This window comes from Leptonotus elevatus, chromosome 2 (genome assembly GCF_054856555.1).
Source record: "Leptonotus elevatus isolate MCC_2025b chromosome 2, RoL_Lele_1.0, whole genome shotgun sequence".
NCBI classification, from domain to species: domain Eukaryota; kingdom Metazoa; phylum Chordata; class Actinopteri; order Syngnathiformes; family Syngnathidae; genus Leptonotus; species Leptonotus elevatus.
The window spans coordinates 21,402,280-21,430,225 of NC_141240.1; the positions used below are offsets into that span (position 1 = coordinate 21,402,280).

Here is a 27,946-nt window from a genome sequence, read left to right on the forward strand (position 1 = left end):
GTGTGTTTATAAGCTCATTTACATTCATGCCAAGCCTCTAGACTGCAGTAGTTAAGACAAATACTGCTCGTCTCTTGACGTCACTTCCACATTATACGTCCCACAAGCACGGACTGTCAGCGCAAACGACTTTTCTTTTTTTAATCAACCAAATATGTAAACACCCAAAGAGTGAGTACATCATAAAGTGTAGAGGATAAAAAAACCACAATAAATACAAATACAATTTAAAAAAGAAGCTTGGCTTGTCTTTTTCAACAACTTTATTCATGCAACTTACAATAACAAAACCCATTGTGGAAGCTTTTAGGACCTGGGGGGCCGTTGGTGTTTACTGTTCTGACACGTTTTCATTCCACTACACGTAAAAAGAAAACAAAAAAACCATTGGTGTCTGGAACCCAACGCCACAAAAACGAAGGCTTTAAGAAGCTAAAATGCTAAAATCGCACCCAGGCTTCGCTGAATCGCTGCAGCCAGCCCGAAGAGGTGCTCTGTGCCCGGCATGCTCTTAAGCATTTCCCCCACTGGCACGGACCAAAATCTTCACTTTGGCCGGAGTTTTTTTAAACCTTAGTTTTTAATGTAGAAAAACAACAACCCGGGGACGTGTGGACAGGGCAAAACGCATAAAAATACCTCACGTTAGCAAAAAAACCCTGTTACGTGGAAACGGCGTTAAAAGAAGCCGTTTAAGGAGGCGTGTACTAGATTTAAAAAAACATTTTTTTTATTGAAACTCTGCTTTTAACAATCACAGCATTGGAACATCAGACATCAATTCAAAGTTTCCATCTTTGCTTATTAACATTCACAATTATTGTGAAAATACAAATAAAAATAGGCGTGTACTAGAATGAGTTGGTGGGTAGGGGGCGACTACGTCATGCGGTGCAAGTGACTAGTATGTATCGTCTCGTGTAATGAGAGAACAGCCGAATGACGTGTACGTTTACTGTGATGATTGTCTCCTTAATGTCTATCATGTTTTGGCTTTTGATTTCAATTTGTTAAATAAAGCACCAAAAAAAAAAGAAAAGAGAGAGAACCAACAAACAAATTGTGTTTAAACACACGGTTTTTGCCCCAAATTCAAGCTTTAAACAAACATGTACTAAAATGTAAAAATAACGACCAGGACATGTAGACAGCATTTGTAGACACCAGTTTATACAGTTTATCAGCAAAAAAAAAAGAGTTGATTAAGTGTGGAGTTCTGCTTTAACCAGTGGATTAAAGGCTAAGATATGTTGTTATTTTACGTGTAATTCTCCTAGTTTAATGTTTAGTTTGAAAGTCAACTTCGACTGGGAGTGGCAATGAATGGCACATAGCATTTTTTATTTTTTAAAGAATTGGTCTCTATTTGCTGCTTATTGTGATTGAATTGTGTGACTGCCACCATACAGCTCTCAGATCTCAAATTTGTTTAGTTCTTGTTTAGTAATCTTCCAAAAGGAGTGACAAACCGCATGAAGCAAAACTGCCTTATTTGGACAACCATGTGAGTCCAAATGTCAACGACCTCCCTCCAGTGATGGTGAAAGTTCACCTGCAGTGACGTGGAATTGCTTGTAGTTAAATATTTACGCGATGGAATTTGAAGTAAGCAAATGTCACTGCTGCATTGCCCCTACTATAAATGATTTATTCTTCCATTCACAATCACACATTTCTGACGACACTGATTATAAAAGGCAGTGATACGTTGTGTCGTAACAATAATTGCGAGTAGATTAGGTCAGTGAATCAATAATGTGATGGGAATTATATCCTGGTGTGTTCTTGAATATGCGCTTCTCCATCTGGTGACATTTGGTTCTGGTTTCTGATAGATTCAGACTTGGACAGACCAAGGTCGGAAGGTCCCAGGTTCTGCAGGGGGACACTGACACACAAAAATCCACTGCTGCTGATTTCCACAACAACCAGAAATAACCAACATTTCTGTCTGATGATTAATTCAAAAATATTTTACCAGTTTGGTGAAGCGGTCGTTGCATGCATTTCGTATCCGCTCTGCAGAGGCGGGGCTGTCCAACCTGAACGAGCCTGCGATGCCCGACTCAGCCCGAGCTGCACTAATGGCGTCTTTGATGGCAAAGAAAACGGATGATGCGAGGAACAAAGGAGGCTCGCCCACAGCCTGATGAAAAGAACACATCACATCAATCAACTTGGACCGGTGACTGAAAGTACAGTTTGGTTGTATTTAACTTTTAAACTCAATACTGTCAAAAATTCATTTTAACTATTGCAATTAGTTTAACATTTGTTCCCACTTTTGTTAACAAGAGTATGACAACCTAGACATTTTTTTTTTATTGTACATTTAGAACAGATATAAAATTAGTGATTAATTGTGAGTTAACTAGTGAAGTCATGAAATTAATTATGATTACAAATTTTAATCACCAAATTTTTAATAATCTTTTCTTTTATTTAAAAGAAAAAAGAAAAATATTATTAAAAATGTTTAAAAAAAATTAAAATTTCTTAAAAAAACGAAGAAAAGATTATTAAAAATGTGGGCGTCAGGCAATTAAAATTTGTCGTAATTAATCGCATGCCTTCACTAGTATGTAAGTAGTATGAAAACCTAGAATTTTTTTTTGTACATTTATAACAAATATAAAATTTGGGATTAATCGTGAGTTAACTATTGAAGTCTTGCGATTAATTACAATAAAAAATTTAATCGGCTGACGTGATTTAAAAAAAAAGAGATTACAAAAGATTAGGGCCGTCAGGCGATTACATTTTTTAATTGTAATTAATCGCATAAAATCCCGAGTAAACTCACGATTAATCACAAATGTTATATCTGTTATAAATGTAAAATTTTTTGAAAAAATAAAAAAATAAAAAAATAAATTTACAATTAAAAAAAATCATACTCTTGTTAACAAAATTTAAAACAAATGTTAAACTAATAGTTAAAATGAATTTTTGACGTCTATAGCTGTCAATGGCAGTGAATGAGTTAAGAATTTATTAATTATTTAAAATAAAAAAATTGGGGGTGCAATACATTTGAATGCAATCACTGAGCACACATTTTTTGCTTGCTAGAATGGCACAAAAAATACAGATTTTTCTTCCAAAAACAAAAGGCACAAAAAAAATTAGATTTTCAAATCTTGTCAAGTCTTTCATAAGTTTTGCCAAACAAGTCGCAAATCATAGAATCAGCGACTCGAGCCGACTCGAGTCCAAGTCTTCAGGCTCGAGTCCCCCGCCTGCGGTGACAGTTACCTTGGAGGCGAAGATGGCCTTGTCGTGCGGTGCGTCACGAAGCAACGACACGGTTAGTTCGGTGGGAATGTCACCAAAGCCTGGGATCTTGTACGAACCCGGACCCCGGGTGAGGAGGACGCCTTGGGGGGAATAATGAAGCTCCTCCAGGGTGAACAGACCCAGACCTTGCATGAATGCCCCCTCCACCTTGAGACAAATAGACAACATTGTAACTCCACACAAGGATAAAACATCTTCAGTTTGTTGACCTGCTAACTTACTTGTCCAATGTCGATTGCGGGATTGAGGCTCACTCCGACGTCCATTACAATAGTAGTGCTCAGGTTCTAAATCAAGCACAAGTATAGTGTCAGACTTGAACCCCAACTACTCACAGGAGATCGGCACCAGCCAGAAAATTTCAAAAATCCACATATACACATAGAATGTTTTAAACCAAAAAAGTTGATAAATATTCAACATATTTTTTCAAAGAATTTAACAAATAGGGGGGAGGGGGGGACTGCGAGTATGCAGGGGTCCACTCTACTGTTAAATGAGAGATCTGAACTCCCCCCAGCTAACCAGTATGGCATTAATATTAGTCATTCTTCGCAGAGGATAAAGAATTTGACTGAGTGCTGTTGTGTTGTCTTGCCTGTGTGTATTGCTGGACCGTTGTTCATTCCATTGTTTAAAGGGTTATAGCACTGCAACATAAATTCTAATTAGCGGTAGCATTAAGCTAGTGGGATGTCAGACTCAGTTACTGTATCCAGTTGTTTTTATTTTTTAATTAATAGTTTTAATTCTTTAATTTACACTTTAATCATTTTCTAATTTCTCAATTGTTTTGACAGTCAATCAAAGCAAATTAAAAAAAAAATCTGGTGAACGATGGCTCTATTTAAAAAAAAATTAAGTTGGGTCCCTTGTATCTCAAGGCACCACTGTATATCCTTGCTATACTGTACAAGTGAACAAGTCTTCTGCATAGGTTTGTGAAAGTGATAAAATGACACAGCGTATAGTATATGAAGATAAATAAAAGAGTTATAAGAAATCATTGCGTTTCTGTTTGTGACCTTGTGAGCTCCAGTCAAACAGTCGACCTCTACTTCGGAGCAGGCGACTCCATAGCTGAAATAGTTGAACAGGCGGCCAGAGTTGGTTTCAAAGTTGTATCCTAGATCTGGAGTCCTGACACAAAACAGCCAACAATGAAAGCGGACCAATCTAAATGACTACAGCAGACCACCCAAACCGGGACCCACTTGAAAAATCCGTTGGCACTCAGATTGACTCTGTCAAAGTACGCCGCTTTCACCTGAAACACAGTAGCAGCAACTCAATGGGAGCAAACATTTCCGCTATGTGATGCCCATAATGACCCTCACCCAGTCTTCCCACGATCCTTTGGGGTTTTTGTTCTTGTAGGGTTCTAGGCGCTCAATGAGGAGCTGGCAGGCATTGCTCACAGCAGCTCCATTGAGGTCCGAGGAGGCCGAGGCAGCAGTCGGACTTGTGTTAGGCACAGTTTGGGTGCTGGTCTCCGATATGTGGATCTTTGAGCAGGGAATACCAAGAACCCGGCTGGCAACCTGGAACAAACGTATTTGAATTTGTTCAAATTCAAATGCCTAAATGATTGTAATAACTGCAGTTCCTCTACGGTCTCTAAACTACCTGGACCATTTTGGTGTGGAGTCCCTGTCCCATTTCTGTCCCACCATGAGTCACCAGCACTGATCCATCTGTGTATATGTGTACAAGCGCCCCAGCCTGTAAACACAATATAAAAATCCATCAAAGGTTAGTTAGTGTGAGGTTATTGTATATTATTTGTTGTTACTCCATCTGTTTTTTTTACAGCGTGTATATATACTAGAATCTTGTAAAAATAAATAAATAAATAATATAATAACTCCATCCGACTATATATATATATATATATAAATATATATATATTAGTGCTGTCAAAGTTAAAGCGTTAATAAAAAAAAATGTTTTGCATTAATCATGAATTAATGCAGATTAATCGCACTATTAATTTTGACCATATATTAGCCTTTAGCGTGAAAGCGGATGGCTACGTTTAAGGTAGCACAGGTTGTGTTTAAGCAATAAACATAATTTCATGCATTAAAGTACAGCATTTAATGAATGTTTGCGTATCACATTTAGAGTATTTGTTCTTGTCAAAATATCGGGGTCATTTATTTCCATTTAAAATTATGCAAGTAATTAACTGATCAGAAAAAGAGGAGAATGAACGTGTGCAGTGGATCAAGAATTTTTGAAGACGTCCTCATAACATTAAATGTCAAAATAAATAACACATAACCGGTGCTCTTCAAATTTGGCGGGGAAAAAAGTGTAGACAAAAAAGGCTTTTTCATTAAGCGATTAATCGTGATTAATCAAAATTCTAAGATGATTAATCTGATTAAAACATTTAATCATTTGACAGCTCTAATATATATATATATATTAGAATCTTGTAAAAAAAAATCAATGAAAAGATAAAAATAAATATTATTATTGTTTTTATTAATAATAATAATAAAAATAATAATAAGAAGAAATCTTATTTATTTGAAAGAAAAGGGATCTAAGAGACTTGTTCCTTTCTAAATCTAATTTGTGGTATTTTTTGAAAATCATTTTGTGGATTTTTAATTTTACAAAAAAATTACACTGCAGATTTTTTTTCAGCATTTTTTTTTAATTATTATTATTTTTTTTTTAACAAAGTGATGTTTTTAACTAAATGTTTTACTTTATACCAACAACCTCTAATAGATTGTGAGAATTTTGTAATTCATTGGGAAAAAAAAAGACTTTTTCTTTATTTAAAAAAAATGTGGAAACAAAGATAATATAAGACAAATATCTATTCTTTTCCAGAATAATACATATTATATTTTATATTTTTAAGAGAATAAAAATGTTTTTTAGAATTTGTTTTACAATTTTATTAGAAAATATTGTATTTATAACACATATTGTTACAATCCTGAAATTTAAGATGTATTGTTTTTGAGAAAATAATATTTTAAAGCAACATTTAGATTTTTGTTAAAAGAAAAAACTGTAGTTTGTTGTTTTTAAAATAATTTCAAAAAATTTAATTTTATAATGACACGCAATGTCCTCATTAGAGTTGCTGGCAAACTGGAGTCGATCCCAGTTGACTTCAGGCAAGAGGCAGGATACACCTTTAACTGGTTGCCAGCCAATCACAGGGCACATATACACCAACAGGCATCACATTCACACTTTAGTACAATGAAGGGTCTCCAATAAACCTAACATGCAATATTTTTGGCATGTCAAAAGAAGCTAAAGAACCTGAAAAAAAACCCCGAAGCATGAGGAGGACATGCATATTCCACACAGGAAGACCGGAGCTCGGATTCAAATCCCCTCAGAACTGCTAAGCGGATGTGCTAATCATTGTCTCGTGTCAATTGTGCATAAGCGGATCATACCTGGTTAAGAAAGGTAGCGGTGAAGCTGATGCCGAACATCGTTGGTATGATGGCAAGGCCTCGTTTGGTCCACCGGTTCCGTCTGGCAGAAAGATACCAGCTTGTTTTAAAGGCTGTAACTTTTTAATTGACAATATTGCCTTCGCCATAATGGCTATCCCACCTGTTGTAGAGCTCGACAGCAGCTCGACGCTCCTGGTACCGTGAGCGGGACAAACATTCATCCCAGCAGACATCCAAAGTACACTGTTCCAGAACCTGGTTGTACGGTGTCACTTCACCTTGTTTATACAGGTTGATTCGTCGAACCTACATGAGGAGAGAGAGCCACTCAGCAGTTCCTTCCCACGAGTTTGCCATTTTCATTCAGGAAATGTGCAGACCTCGTCGGCCGGCCGGCCCAGACTCTGAGCCACGTCATTTATCCAGTTCTCAGCAACCAGCATCCCTTGGGGACCTCCAAAGCCTCTGAAGGCCGTATTAGATGGCAGGTTGGTGCGGCACAAAAAGCCGCGACCACGCACGTTGGGAATGCTGTACGAGTTCTCCATGTGGAACAGAGCGCGTTCCATGACCTCAAAGACAAAGAACAATCAAGGAAATTATGTAAATGCAGCATCACGAACGTGTGATGAAGAATACTCACTGCCGTAGAGAGATCGCGCGAGTTTCCAACATTGCTGTACAATGACACGTCCAGGGCTACCAACTTCCCGCTCTTCAGGAAGCCCACCTTGAGAAGGAAGAGAATGCTTAAGTGCTTACTTTATAAGGATTGGCATTTAAAAGACATTTTTCAATTTTTGGGGGTGTTCAATTTCGGACCACAGGTCATTGCTAATTTCCATGCAATTGAGTTCACAAAAGGCAGCAGTTTGGCAGCTAGTGAAAAATTCTTCAAAAATGAGACTTCAAGGTGTTTTAATGCCACTGCCAGTTAAAGTTGACTGTCAAATTTGACATAAAACAAAAGGAGGATCAGCGTGCATTTAAAACAACTGTTAGCTTAATGCTCCCTTAATGGCAAATGCCATTGACAGTTATGACAATTTAAGCAAAGGATATACAAAGCAACATATGTACACATATAAAATTATATATATATATATATATATATATATAAAGTAATGTTTTTTTCCAGAGGACAAAGAATATAGGCCTTATTTTATATGTGTACATATATTACTATAAACTATTAGGCACGTACGCCAGAATCAATTAATTTCCTTGAAGCAAAAACAGTGCAACAAAAACTGTTTAAATCTTTACTTTCTATTGAATTATGTCACTAATGTATGTTATAAGAAAGTACAATATTATAGAGTGCTATTTTTCTCATTAAAAACACATTACAAAAACAAATTAATGGCAAACAAGAGGACACCCCTATTGAAAATGGATGGATGGATCTTTATTGATCCCCGGGGAAAATTCATTCAGGGAAATGTTCCAGCAGCATTTTAAAGAAGAAAAAAATATCTCTAAACTGTACAAAGAAATAAACAATAATATTATTTTTTAAAAAGAAAAAGAAAAAAGGCAAGACTGGAATTTGCCAAACTGCATGTTGACAATCCACAAAGATTGTGGGAGAAAATCTTATGGTCAGATGACAGGTCCTTGCCTGTTTTTGTCCATGAGCTGTCATTCTTTTGAACCACAATCCCAAAGCAATGTCTGATTTTCATTAGTGAATTTTCATTTTTTGTTTTTTTTATGTATTATTGCTTTTGTCAGATTGAAGCTTTTTATCTATGTGTGTACAGTATGAACTTTATAATGTGTTTTTTGACCTGGTCAATGTATGAAGTGCCTTAGAATAAATAGTGCCTTTTGTACCTTATATTTTCCATAGAATGGGTGTCTTCCTCCAGTGATCAACATGTCTTCATCTCTGTCCAACATGCACCTGACAGGTCGCCGCAGCCTGGTGCACAAGCAGAAAAACCTTATCGGCATGAATGTACAAGCCTGAATGAGAAGTGATTAATAGACGTACTTGTGTGCTGCCACGGAGACCACAGTGGCCAGTAAAGTGGCCCGAGTCTCTTTCCCGCCGAAGCCTCCACCCATCCTTTTTACTCTGGCTACCACCCTGTTGGCAGGAACGCCCAATGCCAAGGCCACCAAAGACTGACATGGAAACAATTAAGGCCTTAATCAAATCACAATCTCACAAAGTTTTGCCTCACCTGTGCCTCAGAGGGATTCTGAGTGGAAACAAAGAGTTCCATTTCACCGTCTTCCCCTCGAGGGATAGCCACAGTCACGTTGGTCTCCAGGTAGAAATGTTCTTGACCGCCGATGTGCATGTCACCTGTCAGTCAGTCAGTCAGTCAGTAATGTGAGCAGTTGGATCAAGCCCATTTGCATTCACGAGCTCACAATTGCACCTTCCAGGATGTGATCTGCCTGTTTGAATCCGGCCTCCAGGTCTCCCTTCTGGAGTGTTCTAATGGGCTGGTAAAAGGACTGGGCGGCAATAGCTTCCTGTCAAGCAGACCAGAAGCTTCTAAGAAGAGCATTTTTGAAAGGCCAGAAAGAATATTCAATCCAACATGGCGTTTATTCAGCAATGCAATTTTGACATGGAGCCAGTCACAAGAAGGAGTCATGCCAGGCGGTTTTTAAGTTGTCCTGCCCCCAATTTTAATCACAATTTTACAATAGTATGGGCAAATAAATCCAATCCACACATATTTGGGACAAGGTAAATCAAACAATACGTGACTTCTATGCAGGCTTCCCTAAAATTATCACTATCAGAGCGCAATAGTGCTATTTTATTTATTTCATAAATAATTCCAGTTGCATCATTTCAAACTTAATTTCAATTTTCAGAGTTTCAATTTGACACCGGTTGACAATAGCACAATCTGTTCTGAGTGAACACACAATTCAGCGCACTCCAAAGTGATTTCCATTAACGAAAAAAAAAAGAGAAAACTATATTAAAAACTAAATGAAATTACATGTAGCAAGTGGTACCTCAAGGGGTTGTTGTAGCCCTTTAACCAAATTAGGGTTAAAAGAGAGCAGGTACTTGTGTGGTGGTAATGCTTGATTCAGTTTTCGTCTTTGATAATTAATTTAATGCATGAGCCTTTGGGTTTAATTTCAAATGTGATTTAAGTATACTGTATCTATATAACCGGAATAAGAACGTTTGAAAGTGTGCCACATAGAAGTGACGCCATCTCGAAGCAGCCAATAGAAAAGCACCTTCAGATGACGTCGCTCCTAGGCGACAATTTTGCTTCTGCTTCTTCATTTAATTCAGCCGAAACGCTATTTATTAAATCTTGCACACAAGTAATACACATTTTTTTAAAGCCAATACTAAAACTAAGCATTTTGGAAATAACTAAAACCAATTTTTTTTTAAACGAACAGAGCTGCCCTGAAAACTAATTAAAACTAACTAAATTTAAAAACAAACTCAATTTAAAAAAATAAACTATCATGAAAATTCCAAAACAATAATAACCCAATACTGGAAAATCCATCCCCATGAATTCTAACCTGTATGGTGATAATAGGCTGCAACTCCTCATACTGGATCCTGACAGCTTTGGCGGCTCGCTGGGCATGAAGCTGAGTGTCCGCCACAACGGCGCCAATGATGTGACCCACACATGTGACCTATAATGAGAGTTGACACCTGAACAGCGGGATCATAATGCAAGCCTTGCGAGTGACTAGAAAGAAACCTACCTGGCCATCAGCAAGGACGGTCTCATCGTGCATTATCCCGGTGGTGTTGCTGCCAGGAATGTCGCCGGCAAAGACACAGCAAATGAAGCCGGGCGAACACTCGGCTGCTGACGAGTCAATGGAGCTGCGACACAAACGCGCGGTCGTGAAGAGTTGACAGTGGGAGCATTCGTGTACAGCAGTGGTCCCCAACCACGGTACCGGTCCCAGACATTCGGTGGCGGACCAACAGACCCACTCTGGGTGTCACTGTCTCTCGTTACCCCAAGAAGGGAACAACTAGTTGAAGACAAATGAGCAAAAAGCTTCCACTAACTACAAAAAATACATTCAGTGTAATGGTGAGGTGTAGTTTGATTAATTCACTTCTATTTGTTTCAATATTTATTGGTCTGTCAAAATATTGCTTTTGGTGTAACGGGTCCGTGGTGCCCAATAATGGTTCGAGATAGCTGTCTCAGCGAAAGTGTGCAAGCGAATGTCTTACATGATGCGAGCGTGCGCCTTGCTGCTGGTAACGAGCGCCAAGTACACCTCGTTCTCAAACAGTGGTATGTCGTCGCAGTACACCGCCTCACCCGTCGCCTGCTTCAGAGCTGAGAGGTGCATCATGGGATGTCCCAGCACGTCATCTTGGTTCTGGGTCTGTGGCACCTCCTGCAGATGAACGCGTTCATTTGCTGTTTTCTTGGCAATGGGAATATATGCCAGGTGTTGGTTGGTTGTACCTGGTAGATCTGAACGCTGGATGGCGTCTCTTGATGGTAAATCTCTGTTGCACTCAGGAGATCAGATCGGACCTCTTCCACATTCAGACCCTGACAGACAACCGCACTCAAGTTCAGTCTTTTAAAGATGATTGACTAGATGGCTGTTTTGCTAGTTTCATGTCGGTTAAGTTATACAACAAGAATTCATTGTGGTGATTTTTTGTCAGTACGTAGGCTATGTATGTCAATTTCGTTAACAAAAACTAAACAAAAATATTTTCTTTTTCTTTTTCTTTTCACCGGATGAAAACTTGACTAGACTAAAACCCTAATTAATAAACAATAACAGGGACTAAATCAGTATGCATTTTCATAGACTAAATGTATTTCACTTGATAAAAACTTTTTTTTGCCGAGACGGAGTAAAAAGAGACAGTAGTGAATGACTTATGTCATTGTTGCAGGAAAAACTAGAAGATTCATGGTGTCATGAGTCACTCTGTTTTGATATTCGAACAGCGTGAGCAAAGACGATGTCACGCAAATAGACGAATTTGATTGGCCGGCCTCGTTTTTGGCCGAATAGCTGTCAATGGACGCCTGTCCAGATCCAATTTCTTTTTCAAGAAAGTAGGTGTGGCCTGACAGGCTAGTGTGTCGCAGCAGTGGCCGGTAACGGTGTTGGTATGTGACTTACGGAAGCCGTAGGTCCATGGTATTTACCCCATAAAATGTTGTTCTCTTGGACTAAAATAAAGACGAAAATGATAGATTTATAGTCGACTAAAAGTTGACTAAATAAACACGGGGTGAGGTTAACTAATTCCATCCATCCATCCATTTTCCTAACCGCTTGTCCTCATTACGATATAAAATCTAACAAGAGTGATTGAAACTGGACTTAAACTGAAACAAAATTAAAAAATCCCTCCATCCATTTTCTTAACCGCTTACTCCTCACAAGGGTCGCGGGGATTCTTGAGCCTATCCCAGCTGGCTTTGGGCAGTAGGCGGGGTACACCCTAAACTGGTTACCAGCCAATTGCAGGGCACACAAACAAACAACCATCCAGATTCACAATCACACCTGGGGACAATTTAGAGTGTTTAATTAACCTGCCATGCATGTCTTTGGAATGTGGGAGGAAAAATCAAGGACGCATCTTTCGAGGAAGGACGCATCTGTACTTTTTCCTGCACTCGCTCGTGACTTCTAACTATTTTGTTGACATTGGGATTTTTAACTACATTGTTGCAATATGCCTGGCGGGAAAAGAGCTGACGAATTGAGGAGATAAAATCTTCTCTTGCAAAACTCAAAGAAATGGTCATCAAAATACTTGAAATGAAAAAGAGCATCGAGCCACTTCTGCAGGAAATTCAGCAGTTGAAGAAAGAGACACAAGAAAAAGATCGACACATTGTCACCTTTGAACAAAAAGTGGATGATTTGGAACAGAATCTAGTTACAGGTTACAGATTAAACCGCGCCGCGGCCCTTGGGCGAGAGCTGCGGCCAGCACAAGTACAGTTGATTCTGACCAAGCTTCAGCGAACGAGACTGTCGAACAGCAAGTGACAACTTGACTCAGAGATTTGGGATTAATTGTGGATCCAGCGCACATTCAGATGTGCTTTTCGCTTCCTACTGGGGGGACACGACCACCGGCAGCTCTGATCAGATTTGTTGACATGAAGAAAAAGATTGCTCTTTTGAGAGATTGCTACAAGCTTAAAGGTAAACATGTCTACGTCAATGAAAATCTCACAAAACGAAATGCTGACATTGCCAGAAGGGCGCGACAATTGAGAAAGAATTGATCTTCATCCAAACAAAAGAAGACTCATCTTCTCAGAATAAAATAAACAGATCTGAAAAGAGTGGAAGAATTGGCGGAGTTTGAGAGACAATAACTGCTATCACTAACTCACTTCATTACATTGTGGATTATGTTTTACCCAAATTAAATTAATGTAACATATTACTAATTAACGCAAAATTGGAGCTGTCATAATTTTAATTATATAAATATAGCATATGATTACTTGCTGACACTGCCATAGTTAACTCTTGTTTATACACCTGCATTGATAACAATTATTGCTGTTCCTGTAAGAATGTAAACATTGTCTGGCTCTATTTCTCTTTGGACATTTGTTGCAACATGCAAGGCTGTCGTGATAAGGTTGTATTGTGGCTGAAATGTATCTGCTGTAAATAGTTACAATGAGGTTGGTGAACATGGTTCCGGGATGCGGCTAGCGGGGGCTACTCCGCTGGGTAGGCTGGCCTTGGTGAGCGCTCAGGAGTATCAAGATCTAAGCATCATCGGATGCTGGCAACAGTAGTGGCTGAACTGGCCAGAATGGAGTGAACATTGCTGTGGACGCAATAGGCAGAATGCAAACCGATCTACTCTTCTGGAAGCCACAACATGTGTGAAAACTGATCCAAGGTCAGCGAAGACGCTACTGGTGAACGAGCATTACGCTCGCCTTGGCTGCTCGCCTGGTTGGGTGGGCCTGTTGGTGGCGTCCGGCAACCGATTTACCAATTCCAAATGATTGGTACTAGCTTCAACTTACACACAGACATTACTCAAGATTGAACTGAGCGAGGAGTGTGCAGACATAAGTCTGGGATTGATAACGATATATGAATCAATGACCTTTATAATCAATGGATATGACTGATGCGTATAGTAAGAATTGATGGGGACGGGTTACTAATAAGCCATGGCTTCTACCCGTCAGCCCTTCTTTTGGATGTCAATGTTGCTAATGATATGATGTGATCGATGTAACCTGTAATAATGTGTCAGAAGGGAAAAAAACGAATGAAACAAAACAAAACAAACCGGAGTACCCGGGAAAAAAAACACGCAAGTACGGGGAGAACATGCAAACTCCACCCAGGAAGCCATAGCCCGGACTCGATCTCATGTCCTCAGCACTGGGAGGCGGACGTGCTAACCAGTCAACCACCGTGCCACCCGAAATTTAAAAATGTCTGATAAAATTAACACTAGTACAGATACAGAGAGCAAAATGGCTACTGAGTGGACTATAGTAGATGCTATAACCAAGCAAGTTTGTATGACTTGAATTTTGACTTGTTTGAAAAGCAGTAGGAACATAACTTCAGACTTATTTGAAATTTGAAGGCTAAGAATTAAGACTTATGTCTTACACAGATGTGAGTAAGACACCGGTTACCTGCCCTCGGAGCTTATGCAGTACTGTCAGGTAGAACTTGTAGAATAGACTGAGGCTAAGAGTTCGCCGGTATGTCACCATGCCCCCTGGCGCAGAGGGGTCGAGGGTCAACTCCTCTGCCAATGAGGAGCAAGCTTCTTCAAGCAACTCCTCCCCCCAGCATCTGGATGATATCAGAGGGTGTTACGTTCTCTCTCTTCCTTCCTTTATTCATTTCTATTATTTTTGCTTATACCTTCCCAACAGTTTGTTTGCTGTATTTTTTGCAAGCACTGTGGTCGCTGACATGCCGCCATAACTTAGCCTCAGATCCTCCACGACGCACGTCCCGGGCGTGAAAGTGACACTCATCGCCGCGGTGACAATGCTGATGTCGTCCTCTCGTCGAGGTGACTGTTTGAAGGCTGAGACAAATTGATTCTACAGAGGATAAACAGAAACATTTAAGTAACAGCACAGAGTTATGAATCAGTACAGGAACTGAATCAGTACTTCTATTTTTACAACTTCTATTTAAGTATGAGTGTGAGCATATCCTCATACTTACTGACACTTGGTTACTCTTTCAATTGCATTACTCTTTCTCCTATTTCATTTAGACTTTAGTTTCAAGGTGACAGACAATGGTTAGCTGATCTACCTTCCTGCTATAGGGAATCTGGACGGACAGCAGGATTTCTTGTGGTCGCAGCACAGTTCTCCTGTAAGCCACAAAGAAACTGTCGTCCATCTGAACCACACGACTGCCATCTAATGAAGAGAGAGGATAGGATAAACTCACTTAATTGTCTTAGTTCGGAAAACGTTAGTTCGTGAATCTTAAACTGTGTCTAACCTTTGTCCATCAGTGTGAGTTTGCTGTTGGCCGCCATAAAAACAGGATTAAGGTCTGATATAGGGCTGGCAGTCATGATGTTCCCACCAATAGCCTGAAATGCAGCAAACACACATTTGATTAATGTCCGGAAAAGTGAATAATGACAATTCAATAAAAGGGGAATATGTTATATGCAGCCACACTAATATAAACACGAAATTCTGATTAATATTGCGTGTATGGATAACTTAAGAAGCAAAATCTACCTGTTGTTATCCATCTTATGGGGTGGGGGGGGTGCATTTTTTCACTTGCTGTCGACTAAAAATGCCATCACAGTTGCTCAGCAAATGACAAAATGGCCGCCCCCCTGAGATGGATAGAAACAGGTGGACTTTGCTGCTTAATTCATATTCCATAAAAGCAATATTAATCAGAATGTCGAGATTAAAGTAGTGGGGGCACATACAACATATTACAGCAAAGAACATTTTGAATTTTTCATTAAGAAAAAAATAATAATAATGTTACTTTAAAAGGAACCATGACTGTAATGACAAGTTTGCTCTATATTATTTAATTGGTTGTTACTAACATAACTATGAGATTTATTTTTCAAAACTCATTTCCAGTTGAATACATTTTGTAGAAACTTTATTTGGATGTACACCGCCATTGTTATTTACGTCTCAATGCATTCAGTGCGTAGTGACGTAGAATGGCGGTTTTCTCTCATCCGTGCAATGTGAAATGCCTATAAAGAAAACATGGTAAGCCTCCGTGGCGTTTCTAAAGGGACGATCAAAACTCTTGAATGCGTCTGGTGAATGACGAGAGCACGGCATGGACGAAGGTGACTCTCCCGATCGCATGTTGTTTCTTTAGGAACGCTGCGATGCTTATCTTGCTTTCTTTATAGGCGTTTCACATTGCTCGGCAGCAAGGTTATCATAGTTTTGGAATTTTCATTTTAGTTAGTTTTTATTTCATTTTGAGTTTGGTTTTTTTTTGTTAGTTTTAATTAGTTTTCTGGGTGATTCTGTTAGTTTTTATTAATTTTAGTTTTTTTTTTAATGCTTAGTTTTAGTTAGTTTCAGTATTAGTTTTTGTTGTTTTTTTAACGTGTATTACTTGTGCGCAGAGGTGGCAAATCCAGGTCCAGAAAGTAAAAAACCTGCCACAATTTGGCTTTAGCCGTTGATGCTCGCTAGCAGGTAAACGAGCACCATGGGAGCTAGTCAAGGAGCTAGCTAGCTAGCACCTGGGGTTAAAGCCAAACTGTGACAGGGTTTTTACTTTCTGGACCTGGATTTGCCACCTCTGCTTGTGCGCAAAATGTAATAAACACCATGGTAAAATGAGAAAAGTAACTAATTTCTTAGCTAGCGTTGCATTTCGTTGTCGCCTCGGAGTAACGCCATCCAAAGGTGCTTTTCTATTGGCTGCTGCTAGATGACGTCACTTCTGTGTGACACTTTCAAACGTCCTAATTCAGGTTAAATAAATATACTTAAAATCACATTTAAAATCATCCCCAAAGGCTCATGCATTTAATTACCAAAGACTAAAACGAAGGACATTCTTGCTATAATTGTAGTTAGTTTTAGTGTATAAAATGTAGTTTCAGTTAGTTTTTAATTTTAATTTTATTTCGTTAACGAGATTGTGTTTTGAATTTTTGTTTTCGTTTTTTCATTAGTTTTCGTTAACTAAAATAACCTTACTCGGCAGAGAGCCTGCCTCCATTGTATGTCACTACGCACTGAATGCGTTGCAATGTAAATAACAATGACGGCGTACGTCCAAATAAAATTTCTGCAAAATGTATTAAACTGGAAATTATTTTTGAATAATGAATCTCATAGTTATGTTAGTAACAACAAAATAAATAATACAGAGCAAACTTGTCATGACAGTCGGGCTTCCTTTTAGTTTAGTTGTAGTTTTGTCTGAGTTTGTGAGGGTTTTTATTTTGATATAAAACAAAAATTTGGGTGATCTTGTTATCTTGCTCGCACTCACCGCAACGTTGCGTATCTGCTGACCCGCAAACCACCGCAACTGCTCCAGGACGGCGAGGAAAACCTCGGTCTGATGTGAAGGGAGCTCTTCCACCGCCTGTTTCAGTACCTCACCCACTTGGGTGAGAGTGCACGCTGCGCCAAACACGATACCTACAAGCACGACCCACACAGACTCGTTTTCATAATCACATTTCCTAATCTATTTTTAATAGGAGTCACGATCTGTCTCAGTAGTCACCCTCATCAGTGTGTGTCACTCTGTGGAGTTCCGGGATGAAGGCTGGAGCCAGAATGACAGGATACACCATGTTCTTGAATTTGACTTCTATACCTACATACGCACAAACACAGTGAGCAGGTGGTTTGAGATACTCAGTGTGTTTGTGTTTGAGTGAATGGGAGTTGACACGTACCCACTTCAGTGTTTCCCACCACCACTCGAGCATCAGGATGCTTCCATTTCAGACTGAGAAACTCATCCAAGTTGGCAGGCTGCAGCCACATTGCCCTGTCGTTGCAAAAATGCAGCGAGCGAGTCTTCGGATTTTTGCTCAGGGACTACACGGGTGTAGACATGTAAAAAAAGTGAAAGTACTCACATGGAGTAATTAAGTTGAAGTACAAATATTTCAAAGTCCAAATACAAAGACACACAAAATGCAGGGTTGTTTTCCTAGCTGTGGATTTTGAGAATAATGGGAAAGTGGATTATTCTTCTTAAAAAATGTTGGTAATAAAATGAGTATTAATATATCCAGACAACCACAGCATCTTTGCTTCTACTTAAATACAGAACGAGATGTCAGACGTGTGGCCACGCGAATGTACGCGTGTTTTGTTTCTCACCATCAGTTCTGGAGGGAAGATGACTTCCTGCGTGGGGTCAAGCGGTGCAAAGTCAGCAGCGTTGAACAGCCTCGAGGACACCTAAAAATGTTTTGCACACGCTGTTACTTCACTTAATAACGCCGTCTTGTTAAAGTGCGAAACACTTACATCCAGTTCCAACTCCTTCTCCTCTGCATTGCCATTTTTCATACAGCAGCCGTTGTTCCGTCCCTTCCCACCACAGCATCCACCCTCCTAAAGGGACAACCTAAACTGAGTGATTCACAGACTATAATAAGGTCTAATCCAATGCACAATAAGAGAATAATATCAGGTATGCCATAGAATATAAACCCATTTGGTCCGAAAATTATTCATTTACTATAAATGACGTCTCTTTATTCATCTATCGCTGCCAGTAACGTTTTGTGATTAAACACGAGTTGAAAGAAGGATACAGTACAGTTAGCCTGTGTCTCCATTTCATTTGACATTTATGTTTGGATGTGTGCATATTTTCTTTATCCTCTGCACACAAAAACAACAACAACAACTACCGGTAATAGTATTGCAGTTATTGAGGCAAGTCGTCTGTTCGTATCTTCATGACTGATGGCTTAGTTAAATTAATCATCATCACAAATTGTTTAATTCTTTCCATTCTATTCAATTACGTTTAAAAAATAATAATAATTATAGAATGCAATTTTCCTTTTTATAACAAATCACTTTTGATTTGATGCTTGGAACATATTAATGACATTTCTATTTATTTTAATATATTGCAAAAAACTTAAATTTACCTGTAAAATTTTGAAAATTCAGAAAATAATACTTGGCCCATATCAACCACAGCGGTCTTGAAAATAGTATTTATTTTAGACTAAAAACAAGTAAATATTGACTTTTTTTCAAGCTATAATAAATAGAACTATTTTCTTAAAATACATAAGTATTTTTTTTATGGTTGGATAACTTAACCTGAGCGTCAAGCAGGGAGGAAACAGGACCCATTTTTATTGCCTTTGATCTGACCCAAACAGGGATTGCACCCACAACCTCCGAGTGTGAAGGTAGGCACTCTACCACTAGACCACTAAGCTGGTTTTGGAAGAAGGAAAAATTAGCTTAGTAAATATAACAAAATAAACCACTTACGTTATATTGCACTTTTGTCTGTTTTCATACAATTTTTTCCATTTATCTTATTACTAGATTATGCCAAATCTTAAAATAAGACAAATAAATTTATGAAACCTCAGTTCAGGGCCTTTGATGTTGATTAGTTGTCATCTTAAAATGTGGAAAATGCTTGTTTTAAGCCTCACAGTACTTAAAACTGGCTGTTAACACTCAATGCCAAGACTGCTTGATCAAATAAGACAATTAAGTAATAAATATTTTAAAATAAGCATAAGGATCTTGCCTGACAATTTCATTTTAAGTACATTTAGGTTAAATCTAAGAAATTATATTTTACTTAAGATTTCAGTTTTTGCAGTGTAGTGAAAGCCAAGATGATTTGTGTTTTGAGTTATAAGTGTGGTCTTGGAACAAAATTAAAGTACTTTCTGTATGAGCCTTGTGGCTCAATAAAGGTTGAGAAACTGGTCTAATCTGACTGTTTCTCACCACAGTAAAGGTCTTGTAGGCCTCCAAGATGGGCCGATATCCAGTGCAGCGACAAAGGTTTCCTTAAAAAAAAAAAAAAAAAAGAGTATACTTTGTTGAAATTAAACACAGAATATGCAGCATACAAATTACATGTTAGGGATATTTCATGTTTGTAAACAAGAAGCACCAGGGTACTTCCTGGTGGCAAAAGTGAGTGGCAAACGCTGCTCTGAACTGAAACAACAAAAACTTCTAGTAGTGCACTTGGTAGTGTTGCCTGATACAGCCCACAGCTATCCTTTGCACTGTCAAAAAGACACATCTGTGCCATTAATCTGAGCAACAGAAGCATCTGCTGCGTGTCCAAAAGTTCTTAGATTACTTTTTGTTCAGCAGATAGTGCCAGTTTCTGGCAGACTTTGGTTAGATAAGATGGATAATAGACTGCCAAAGCCTAAGAGATAAGAGATGTAAATCAAACAGCAGTAAGTGACCGAAAAAAAAAAAAAAAGGCTGAATGGTAAACTAGGCTCATTTGGTAATTATGCTAGTATGCTAGCCTTGAGGCTATATCTACCATGATCAAGTTTAAGGCCCTTTATTTTTTGGTATCTCCCGAACTAATTAGCTAGTGCTTCAATGGTCATGTTAACTTGGGTCCATACCTTCGAATAAGTTAATCAGTTGAAATTTAAATTATGGCCACCATTTTGTCACTTATCTCATCATAGTATAACATCACACATTCAAATTACAACTGGGCAGCAGAAAGCTAAAATAGTCATTAATCGTTTGCAAACGCTCTGCTTTGGCCAAATATAAATTTTTGTTACACGTTAAGCTTTTGTCACCCGGAAGTACTATGCGCGTAATGTGATGGTGAACCGTTCATTACCTTGGAAGGCCTCCTCCACGTCAGCCATTTTGGGAATGGGGTTGTTTCTTAACAGTGTGTACATGGACATAACGATACCCGGAGTGCAGAAACCGCACTGCGAGCCATGGGCCTTTGCAATTCGCTCCTGAATACAACACAAAAAATAGTTTTCCTTTTTAGTCACTGTGTCAAGTGTTTGTCGAAACTGGCAGTTCTACTTTCACATCACTTTTATTGGAACTAAAGTCCTCCTTCTGCACATCATAATAATTGTTTTAGTGGCAATTTCACCATAAATTCAGAGGTGAACTCACTTGTACATGTAATGACAGTTTGGCAAGCCTTTTAAGCCTTTATTCAATGTCCTACTAGAGTGCTGAATTGTCTAGGAACTAGTATGCTTCATTCTTACTTGTAACAACTGTGTCTTGCTACTGTTGTTTTCCATTACTGCCTTCCACTGCCGTATTACTTTACTGCACACTATAGTGTAAACCATTAACGTTTTTGTCACTCGTAAATTCTAAGTAACTTATACAAGGAGAGTTTTGAGTACATTTTACAAGTTTATAAAAAAAAAAGCAATGTAAGCGTTGAAGAACAAACTCATGACCTTCAGCTTGGGTGGCCACTCTACTACCTGAGCCATGCCACTCCTTCTGTATGTTAGTGTATTGCTGGAGTCAGGTGGAACTAGTCAAACATACTCACAACTCTCCTTGTAACATTTACTTAGAATTTCTGAGTGAAAAAAACTTTACTAGGTAAGTAAATATGACTCATTTTTACAGTGTAGTAAAGCAAATACACTTTACTAGTGAGGCAAAACTGTGCAAACGGCCAAGAGTGGCATGGCTCAGGTGGTAGCATGTCTATCTACCAAACTGAAGATCATGAGCTTGTTCAACACTATATATGTATATATGTATATATATATATATATATATATATATATATATATATATATATATATATATATATATATATATATATATATATATATATATATATATATATATATATATATATAAACTAGTCAAACTTACTCACAACTCTTCTTGTAACATTTACTTAGAATTTCTGAGTGAAAAAACTTTATAGGTTTTTTCAAGTAAATATTACTAATTTTTACAGTGTAGTAAAGCAAATACACTTTACTAGTGAGGCAAACCTGTGTTCTAGTTGACAACAGCTTGCTACTAGTACTACTAGAGAAATTATACAATTGTACTAGTTACCATCGAGAGCTTAACTTAACTAGTAGAACAGGTAACGTGTAGATATGAAATAGTGTACGGTTTTGCCTCACTAGTAACATTAGTGCACTGAAATGTCATACAGTAGCGGAAAAACCTCACCAGTAAAACAATCGTTCTACTAGTGTAAGCTAATCCACTCTGCTAATGTGCAGAAATATCTTACAGAACTGAGGGGGGGGGGGGGGGGGATCTCACGACAAAGAAATTGTTCTTATAGCACATCCTCGTCATTCTACTAGTGCGGAGAATTGCCATACAGAAGTGGAAGGCAATGGTAGTAAAACTTGTAACAAAAGACATAGTTTATTCTACTAATGCACTGAATTGTCATAGAATCATGGAAGGTAGTAGTGGAAATTAGGTTACTAGTAAGGCATGGTAGCTCTACTAGCGCACTTAATTGTCTTGGACTTTTCAGCACACGAGTAGGTCATTTAAATTTTTTTATAAATGCCTTTCCATAGGACAGTTTGGGATCCGTTACCTGTACGGGATGCAGCTGCCTCGCAACACTGCCGATTCCTTCCACTGTGGTCACAGCAACCAGATGCAAGGAGCAGATCGGGGCAAGGCAGGCGTTCACAGCATAATGACTGAGCAGCGTTAAGGACTCTGACATATTTTCGTAGAGAGGCACCCGTGCGCTCAGCGTGCAGCTTCATTTTTGTGCCGGACCAAGTCTAGTTTAGAGTTTGCGAATTTGACAGCTACATCTTGATAGGCATCGCACGCCACCTTGCGCTTCTGGCAATTTGTTGACCAAAGGTAAACTAGATTTGTGACTAGCTAAAAGGACGTCTAAGTTGTGGTGCAGGTGGTGTAATGTGATTTTGATGGATTTGATCAAGGCGCAGGCAAACTAATCCTGAGCTCTGCGGATGTGTGTGGTGGTTGTCATCGTATGTCATTCATAAATATGACAGCATGGTTATCAGCTTGAAATCAGTTTGCTCCCGACGTCAGGTGGCAAAACATGAGATGGCAGGATACAGCGGGTTTTGCGTGTGAGGTTGGTATTTGGACAACATCACTGTGCACGCACCACAGCCACCTTCGGCACAACCGAGCTTGGTCCCCGGTAGGCCCACTGAAAGAAAACACACATACAAATAAAAAATGTACACATTCCATACAAAGCGTATAAAGTCCTCAAGGAAAACAATTGATTGATTAGTGTCTGTGTGATGCAGGGGCAGACTAGACTCCAAAGTCAGCCTGGGAATTTGAGTTGTTTTTTTCTCTCCTCCTGCCACTTTCCAACGTTCCAAATACAAAATAAGCAGTGACAGTGAATTTAGGTCTCATCATTTTTGTGGTACAAACTGAAGAGACTCTTATGACGTTGACCTTCAAAGCACTTTAGGACGCCATGTTGATGCCTGCCTTACTAAACATGGTAAAAAAATAAATTTACGTTGCACTGCCACTAAATTTTAAAATAATAATCCTATAGCCTATCGGTGACATTCACACAGAATCAACCAAGCCAGCTACTGTGACTGTACTAAAATGTGAACTACTTTTCAAAACCTTTAACATCAGAAATGGGTTATTTACAAACTCAGTCAACATAATCCAGAAATTTTATGTAACCAAAAGGTGCAAATATCCATGCAAAAAAATAAGTAAGGCACACTCCATCTAAAGGGGAAAATGTAAAAGAAATGAATAAATAAAATGATTGTGCAGTTGAATGCAATACTGGCTCAGTTTGATCAAAGGCAGTCAAATCACATACATGCAGAGTACAAATTATAATGGCTAATATAAAAAAATAAAAATAAAAAGTCCAACTCCTGTCAATTTACAGAATGTCAACCAGATAACCATGACAAAATCTTCAAAACTGAACATGCAATGAACCAAGCATACAACAATTAACCAATAACAGCAGTACTCAAAACAAGAGGAAATGAAAAAGAAGCAGCTTTATCAAACCCAAAATATTGAGACAAAAAAACATCCATATCCCATCCTGAGTAGTTCCACAAAATTGTCCACCACTCCAACGAGCCTCTCGTGGAACACATCAGTGACATATCTTACGATCACAGCACACTGATCTGTGGAGGTCATATCTTGTTTGGTGTCAATCTGCACAGAAAACATTCCTGCCTCCCTTACTTCTTTAGAAATTGATTCATTTATTAAGCTGCTGATTACGTCAATGACTTTGTTGGCATATGGAGAACAACGTAACGAAACAAGTGATCGTCCGCCTTTAGTCCCGGTCTCATGTTGGCTTTTGCTTTTCTGTATGCATTCATGAACATGCTCTTTGAGAGTCACATCAAATGTGGCTTCTTGGCTTAGCTGTCACAATACTGGACTCTGCCTCTGTCTGTGGTGACACTGATCTGTATGAGCAAAAACATTGTAGGCCTAATCAATAACATTAAAAAGGAAGATAGACGTCTAATTCATCAGGCCATCAAAACTACTACAATAGTGAATAGGCTCCTAATTCCGGTTTTATTGTACTTGGAACATAAAATTATTTTGTAACAGTTAACTCTACGCATAATACAGGACAATTGCCAACTCAATCTGTACAAGTCTGTTAACTAGTAGCTCCTGCTTCATTTGGTTCCTTCTCCTCCACCTCCTCCTTCAATGAGGCCAACACACCTTCCCCCTCCCCCTCCTCCAAGAACGGCACCACCTCCTCACCACCATGACTGGAGTCACCCAGTCCTTCAATACTTCCTCCACTAGTGGCCTTAACAGCTGATGTTTCTGCTGCTAATGATAAATGTATATTTAATCATAATAATGTTAACTACTGCGTTCCTAATACACATGATTTTTTTTTTATGGTGGGCATTGCAACAATCATTCAATGATGCTCCATAACAAAATCATTTGCATTAAATGTATGGACTACTTGGTCTAATATTGAGCCATATCAAATGTGCTTTCCACCGGGCCTTCCTGTTGACGTGCTGCTGGAACCTGCCTCAGCGTCTATGGGCCCCCTTCCTACATTAAAAAGCTCCCTAATTTTCGCACATTTGGTTGCACTTTCGTAGCATTTTTATTGTCTTCCATCTTATTCTTTCGTCACCACACATTTCCTTCTCACCTGCCTTCTCTCTTTTCTCTCTACTTTCACTAGTTTCATGGTATTCTGGTTAATATTGCATTGGTGGAATAAGAATAAAACAGATTAATCTGTGCAGCATCAACATTGTTAGGGCACAGAGATTTTGTCCTGTACCGAAATGTGCTGTTGACTGAAAGTGCCCTCGAGCTCGCATTGTGAACATCACTTGACCCAACACACAAAACATGTGAGCCGTGATATCCGCAAACCCGGTCTGTGGCATAAAAAAGGTTGGGGACTGCTGTACTGTGCTGAAAAAATATCAATTACATCATTAATCACTTGACTTCCACTTTGTTATAGTGAACTATAAAAATAAAATTAAAATAAAACTGAGTATTTCTGCTACTTTATGAGCGTATGTGTGTGTGTGTGTGTGTGTGTGTGTGTGTGTGTGTGTGTGTGTGTGTGTGTGTGTGTGTGTGCGTGCGTGCGACGTACGCTTCCTCCTCAGATAGGTGAGTAAGGTCATGTCAGGATCTGCATTTGACTCCACAATCTGCACAACAACAGAAAATTTCACTTCTGCTTTGTGCGGTCTTCACATCAATAAGTCATCCATAAATTGCTGAAATAACAGACTTCCTCTCCATGTGATGAAATTAATTCTAAGGCATGATTGTGTTTAGCAGTTGTTGCAGCCCAAAATGTGAGCAGTTATTTATTAACAGCTGCAGGCCTGTTTGCAGACCACACTGTCGGCTGCTCTTTAAAACACAGTCGTCACATTTGCTGTCTTCAGGCATTCGTTATTCACGAGTTAAGATTATCACAAGGTAACAAAAAAAAAAACTTCTCCAAAGAACCATTAAAAAAAAAGATCTCTTATGATACCAAAGCCTGCCAATATATGAATTATTTTGCCAAATATGCTTAATACAGTATATCATGTTGGTATATTTGCAAAAAAAAATGGCCAATACACTTCATATATGACAAATATGTACCGATATGTAGGCATATTTGCAAATGCCCCCTTTAAAAATATATAAATAAAATTACCGGGTACTAATTCTTCAGCTCATTTCTTATTTTACAGATGAAAATGAGCTACAACGCTATAATCTGGTCTTGAGTTTGTTTTCTGGACCTTGTCTCTGACAAATAAACAAACCTCTATTATGTGAATAAACCACTGTATATATTACATAATTGTAATAAATGACATTTTTTACCTTTTTCCCATTGACGAAGAAGACGAGGTCATCAGATGAGGAGCGGGCGCAGTTCGTGCACCCCCTCATGTTTTTGTCCAGTTCCTTCATGTTGTGAAAGCGCTCTGTCCCCTTCAGAGTCTTTTATGATTTCAAGCGTCTGCTGTCTGGAGAGTGTGTGTGGTTGTAGCCCCACCCCCTGCAGCAACCCAACAAAGTTCAAGTTTCAACTTTATTGGTCACATACTCAATTATACACTTAAGCGTCTTTGTTTTGAGGGTGTCAAGCTGAAGTTTGCCTGATGGATGATCTTGGTCGTCATTTAGCTGTGACCTCTCTAAAGCCGATTATGATTTTGGAGACGACGTTGCAGTGACGAGTGTACAGGGAATAGCAGGGGGGGTCAGCACACAGCCTTGGGGTGCCCCGGTTATGTGGGAGGATGAAATGTGGAGACTCAAACGATTCGGTTCAGTTCTCGAACGGAGCCTGAATCGTTGATTTGCTTGCCTAAAGTTAAGTTAGGACTAGATGATACTGGTGCTGGATACTTGCAAAGCTTCAAACAACTAATGTTTCTTCACTTCCAAATAGAAGTCCAATGTTTATTGTTGCACCACCCAGACATTTAGATAATATACAGTAAATTGCTGGACAAATGTTTTGCAGTTATTTTAAGAGCTTTACAACTATTATCCAAAAGATTTCAAACATAAAATCATGCATTAGTGTTTTATTTGACTCACTATAAAATTATATTTTCTATTTTTTTTTCTTAATCCGTTCACTTAGTTGCACCACCTGACATTTTGGGCTTTTGAGCAGCCAAAACAAAGGAAAATAATTATTTGAATCCTAATTAATGGCCTAAATAGTTTTTTTTTTTTTAACAACATTTTTATATAATGATAACATCATTGATAACAAATTTGTATGTTTGTATGTAACGCCTCAAACACAAAGTCTATGCAGGAATGGTGGAGAAAAATGTTGATTTGTTATGATGATATCATGTGTTCTTTTAAGCGCTTTGTTGCAGCTGCAGCTGTTGTGAAAGCGCTACATAATAGTTGTGTTAATTAAAACAGACTCAGCAGATCTGCTACGCAAAATTTTTTTTAAAGGAAGAGAATTTCTATGAATCTTGCTCAGTGGTTGGTAAACATTTATCCAGATCGCTGGATGTGATCTTTGACACCTGGCAAAGCACAGGAAGCTCTTGGGGACTGTATAATTATTTACATTTGGCCTGCTGTCTGGAGGCAAAGGTCCAAATATACAGCCAGCTGTTTATTGTTAATCAGTTTTTAGTTGAGCGAAAGATTTTTAGAATGCCTTTATAGTAAAGTTATGTTTTACATAATGTTAAGATTCAAATTTGTCATCAAATATACTGCTGCTAAGTGGTATTATATGAAACAGTAGTGCCTTGAGATTTGAGTGACCGAGTTTTTCCAAGACCAGCATTTAAGAGGCGTGCTTATTCAGGATGGTCACATGTTGCCACGGGTTGCCACATCAAAATGATGATGCAGCACTTTGTCCAAAATAACAAAAATTAAGCAATATCATAGAGTGATGTACTGTATAAAATATAACACAGCTGTGATTCGATCGTGGATACAAGGCCGCAGTATACAACAGTTCTACAAGCACAATTTGTTAGTTAACAACAGATAATGATTTGTTTAATAAATTATTCGGCTCTGCCAACACTAGTATGACAACTGGTTCCATTAAGATGATACTGCTGTGTTATTTCCATGGTGTCGTTTTGTATCAGCTGACTGACAGTGACAACAAACTGTTGACCGTGTTGTTTGACCCAACTGGTGAAGCATGTAGCATTTGAACGCTATCGCTAGCATTGAGTTAGCTGTACACGTTTGGGACTTGAGGAT

General features: G+C 38.6%; 1 protein-coding gene across 1 annotated transcript; it reads right to left on the reverse strand.

Annotated features, from left to right (window-relative positions):
* Nucleotides 1-245: 245 nt before the first annotated feature.
* Nucleotides 246-26,202, reverse strand: xdh (xanthine dehydrogenase). Its single transcript, XM_086067257.1, has 35 exons — nt 26,066-26,202; nt 25,332-25,389; nt 22,778-22,874; nt 22,272-22,380; nt 20,547-20,673; nt 19,670-19,731; nt 18,206-18,292; nt 18,056-18,136; nt 17,623-17,767; nt 17,448-17,540; nt 17,208-17,359; nt 15,204-15,297; nt 15,009-15,118; nt 14,604-14,788; nt 14,369-14,531; nt 11,171-11,260; nt 10,930-11,099; nt 10,443-10,566; nt 10,251-10,370; nt 9,122-9,218; nt 8,921-9,045; nt 8,728-8,861; nt 8,568-8,655; nt 7,375-7,461; nt 7,112-7,303; nt 6,892-7,037; nt 6,729-6,810; nt 4,924-5,019; nt 4,635-4,838; nt 4,512-4,564; nt 4,323-4,437; nt 3,519-3,584; nt 3,256-3,444; nt 1,979-2,146; nt 246-1,888 (listed from the first exon to the last, which is right to left on the reverse strand). Exons 1-35 carry the CDS (start codon nt 26,153-26,155, stop codon nt 1,838-1,840), a joined length of 4,050 nt encoding a protein of 1,349 aa, XP_085923383.1. The 5' UTR covers nt 26,156-26,202; the 3' UTR covers nt 246-1,837.
* Nucleotides 26,203-27,946: the final 1,744 nt, after the last annotated feature.

Coding starts and splice junctions, on each gene's coding strand:
- xdh (XM_086067257.1), bottom strand. CDS start 26,155: ATGAAGGAACTGGACAAAAACATGAGGGGGTGCACGAACTGCGCCCGC. Junction 17,768..18,055: donor TCTTCCCTCCAGAACTGATG/GTGAGAAACAAA, acceptor ACACCCGTGTAG/TCCCTGAGCAAAAATCCGAA. Junction 11,261..14,368: donor TGCATAAGCTCCGAGGGCAG/GTAACCGGTGTC, acceptor GTTGTCTGTCAG/GGTCTGAATGTGGAAGAGGT.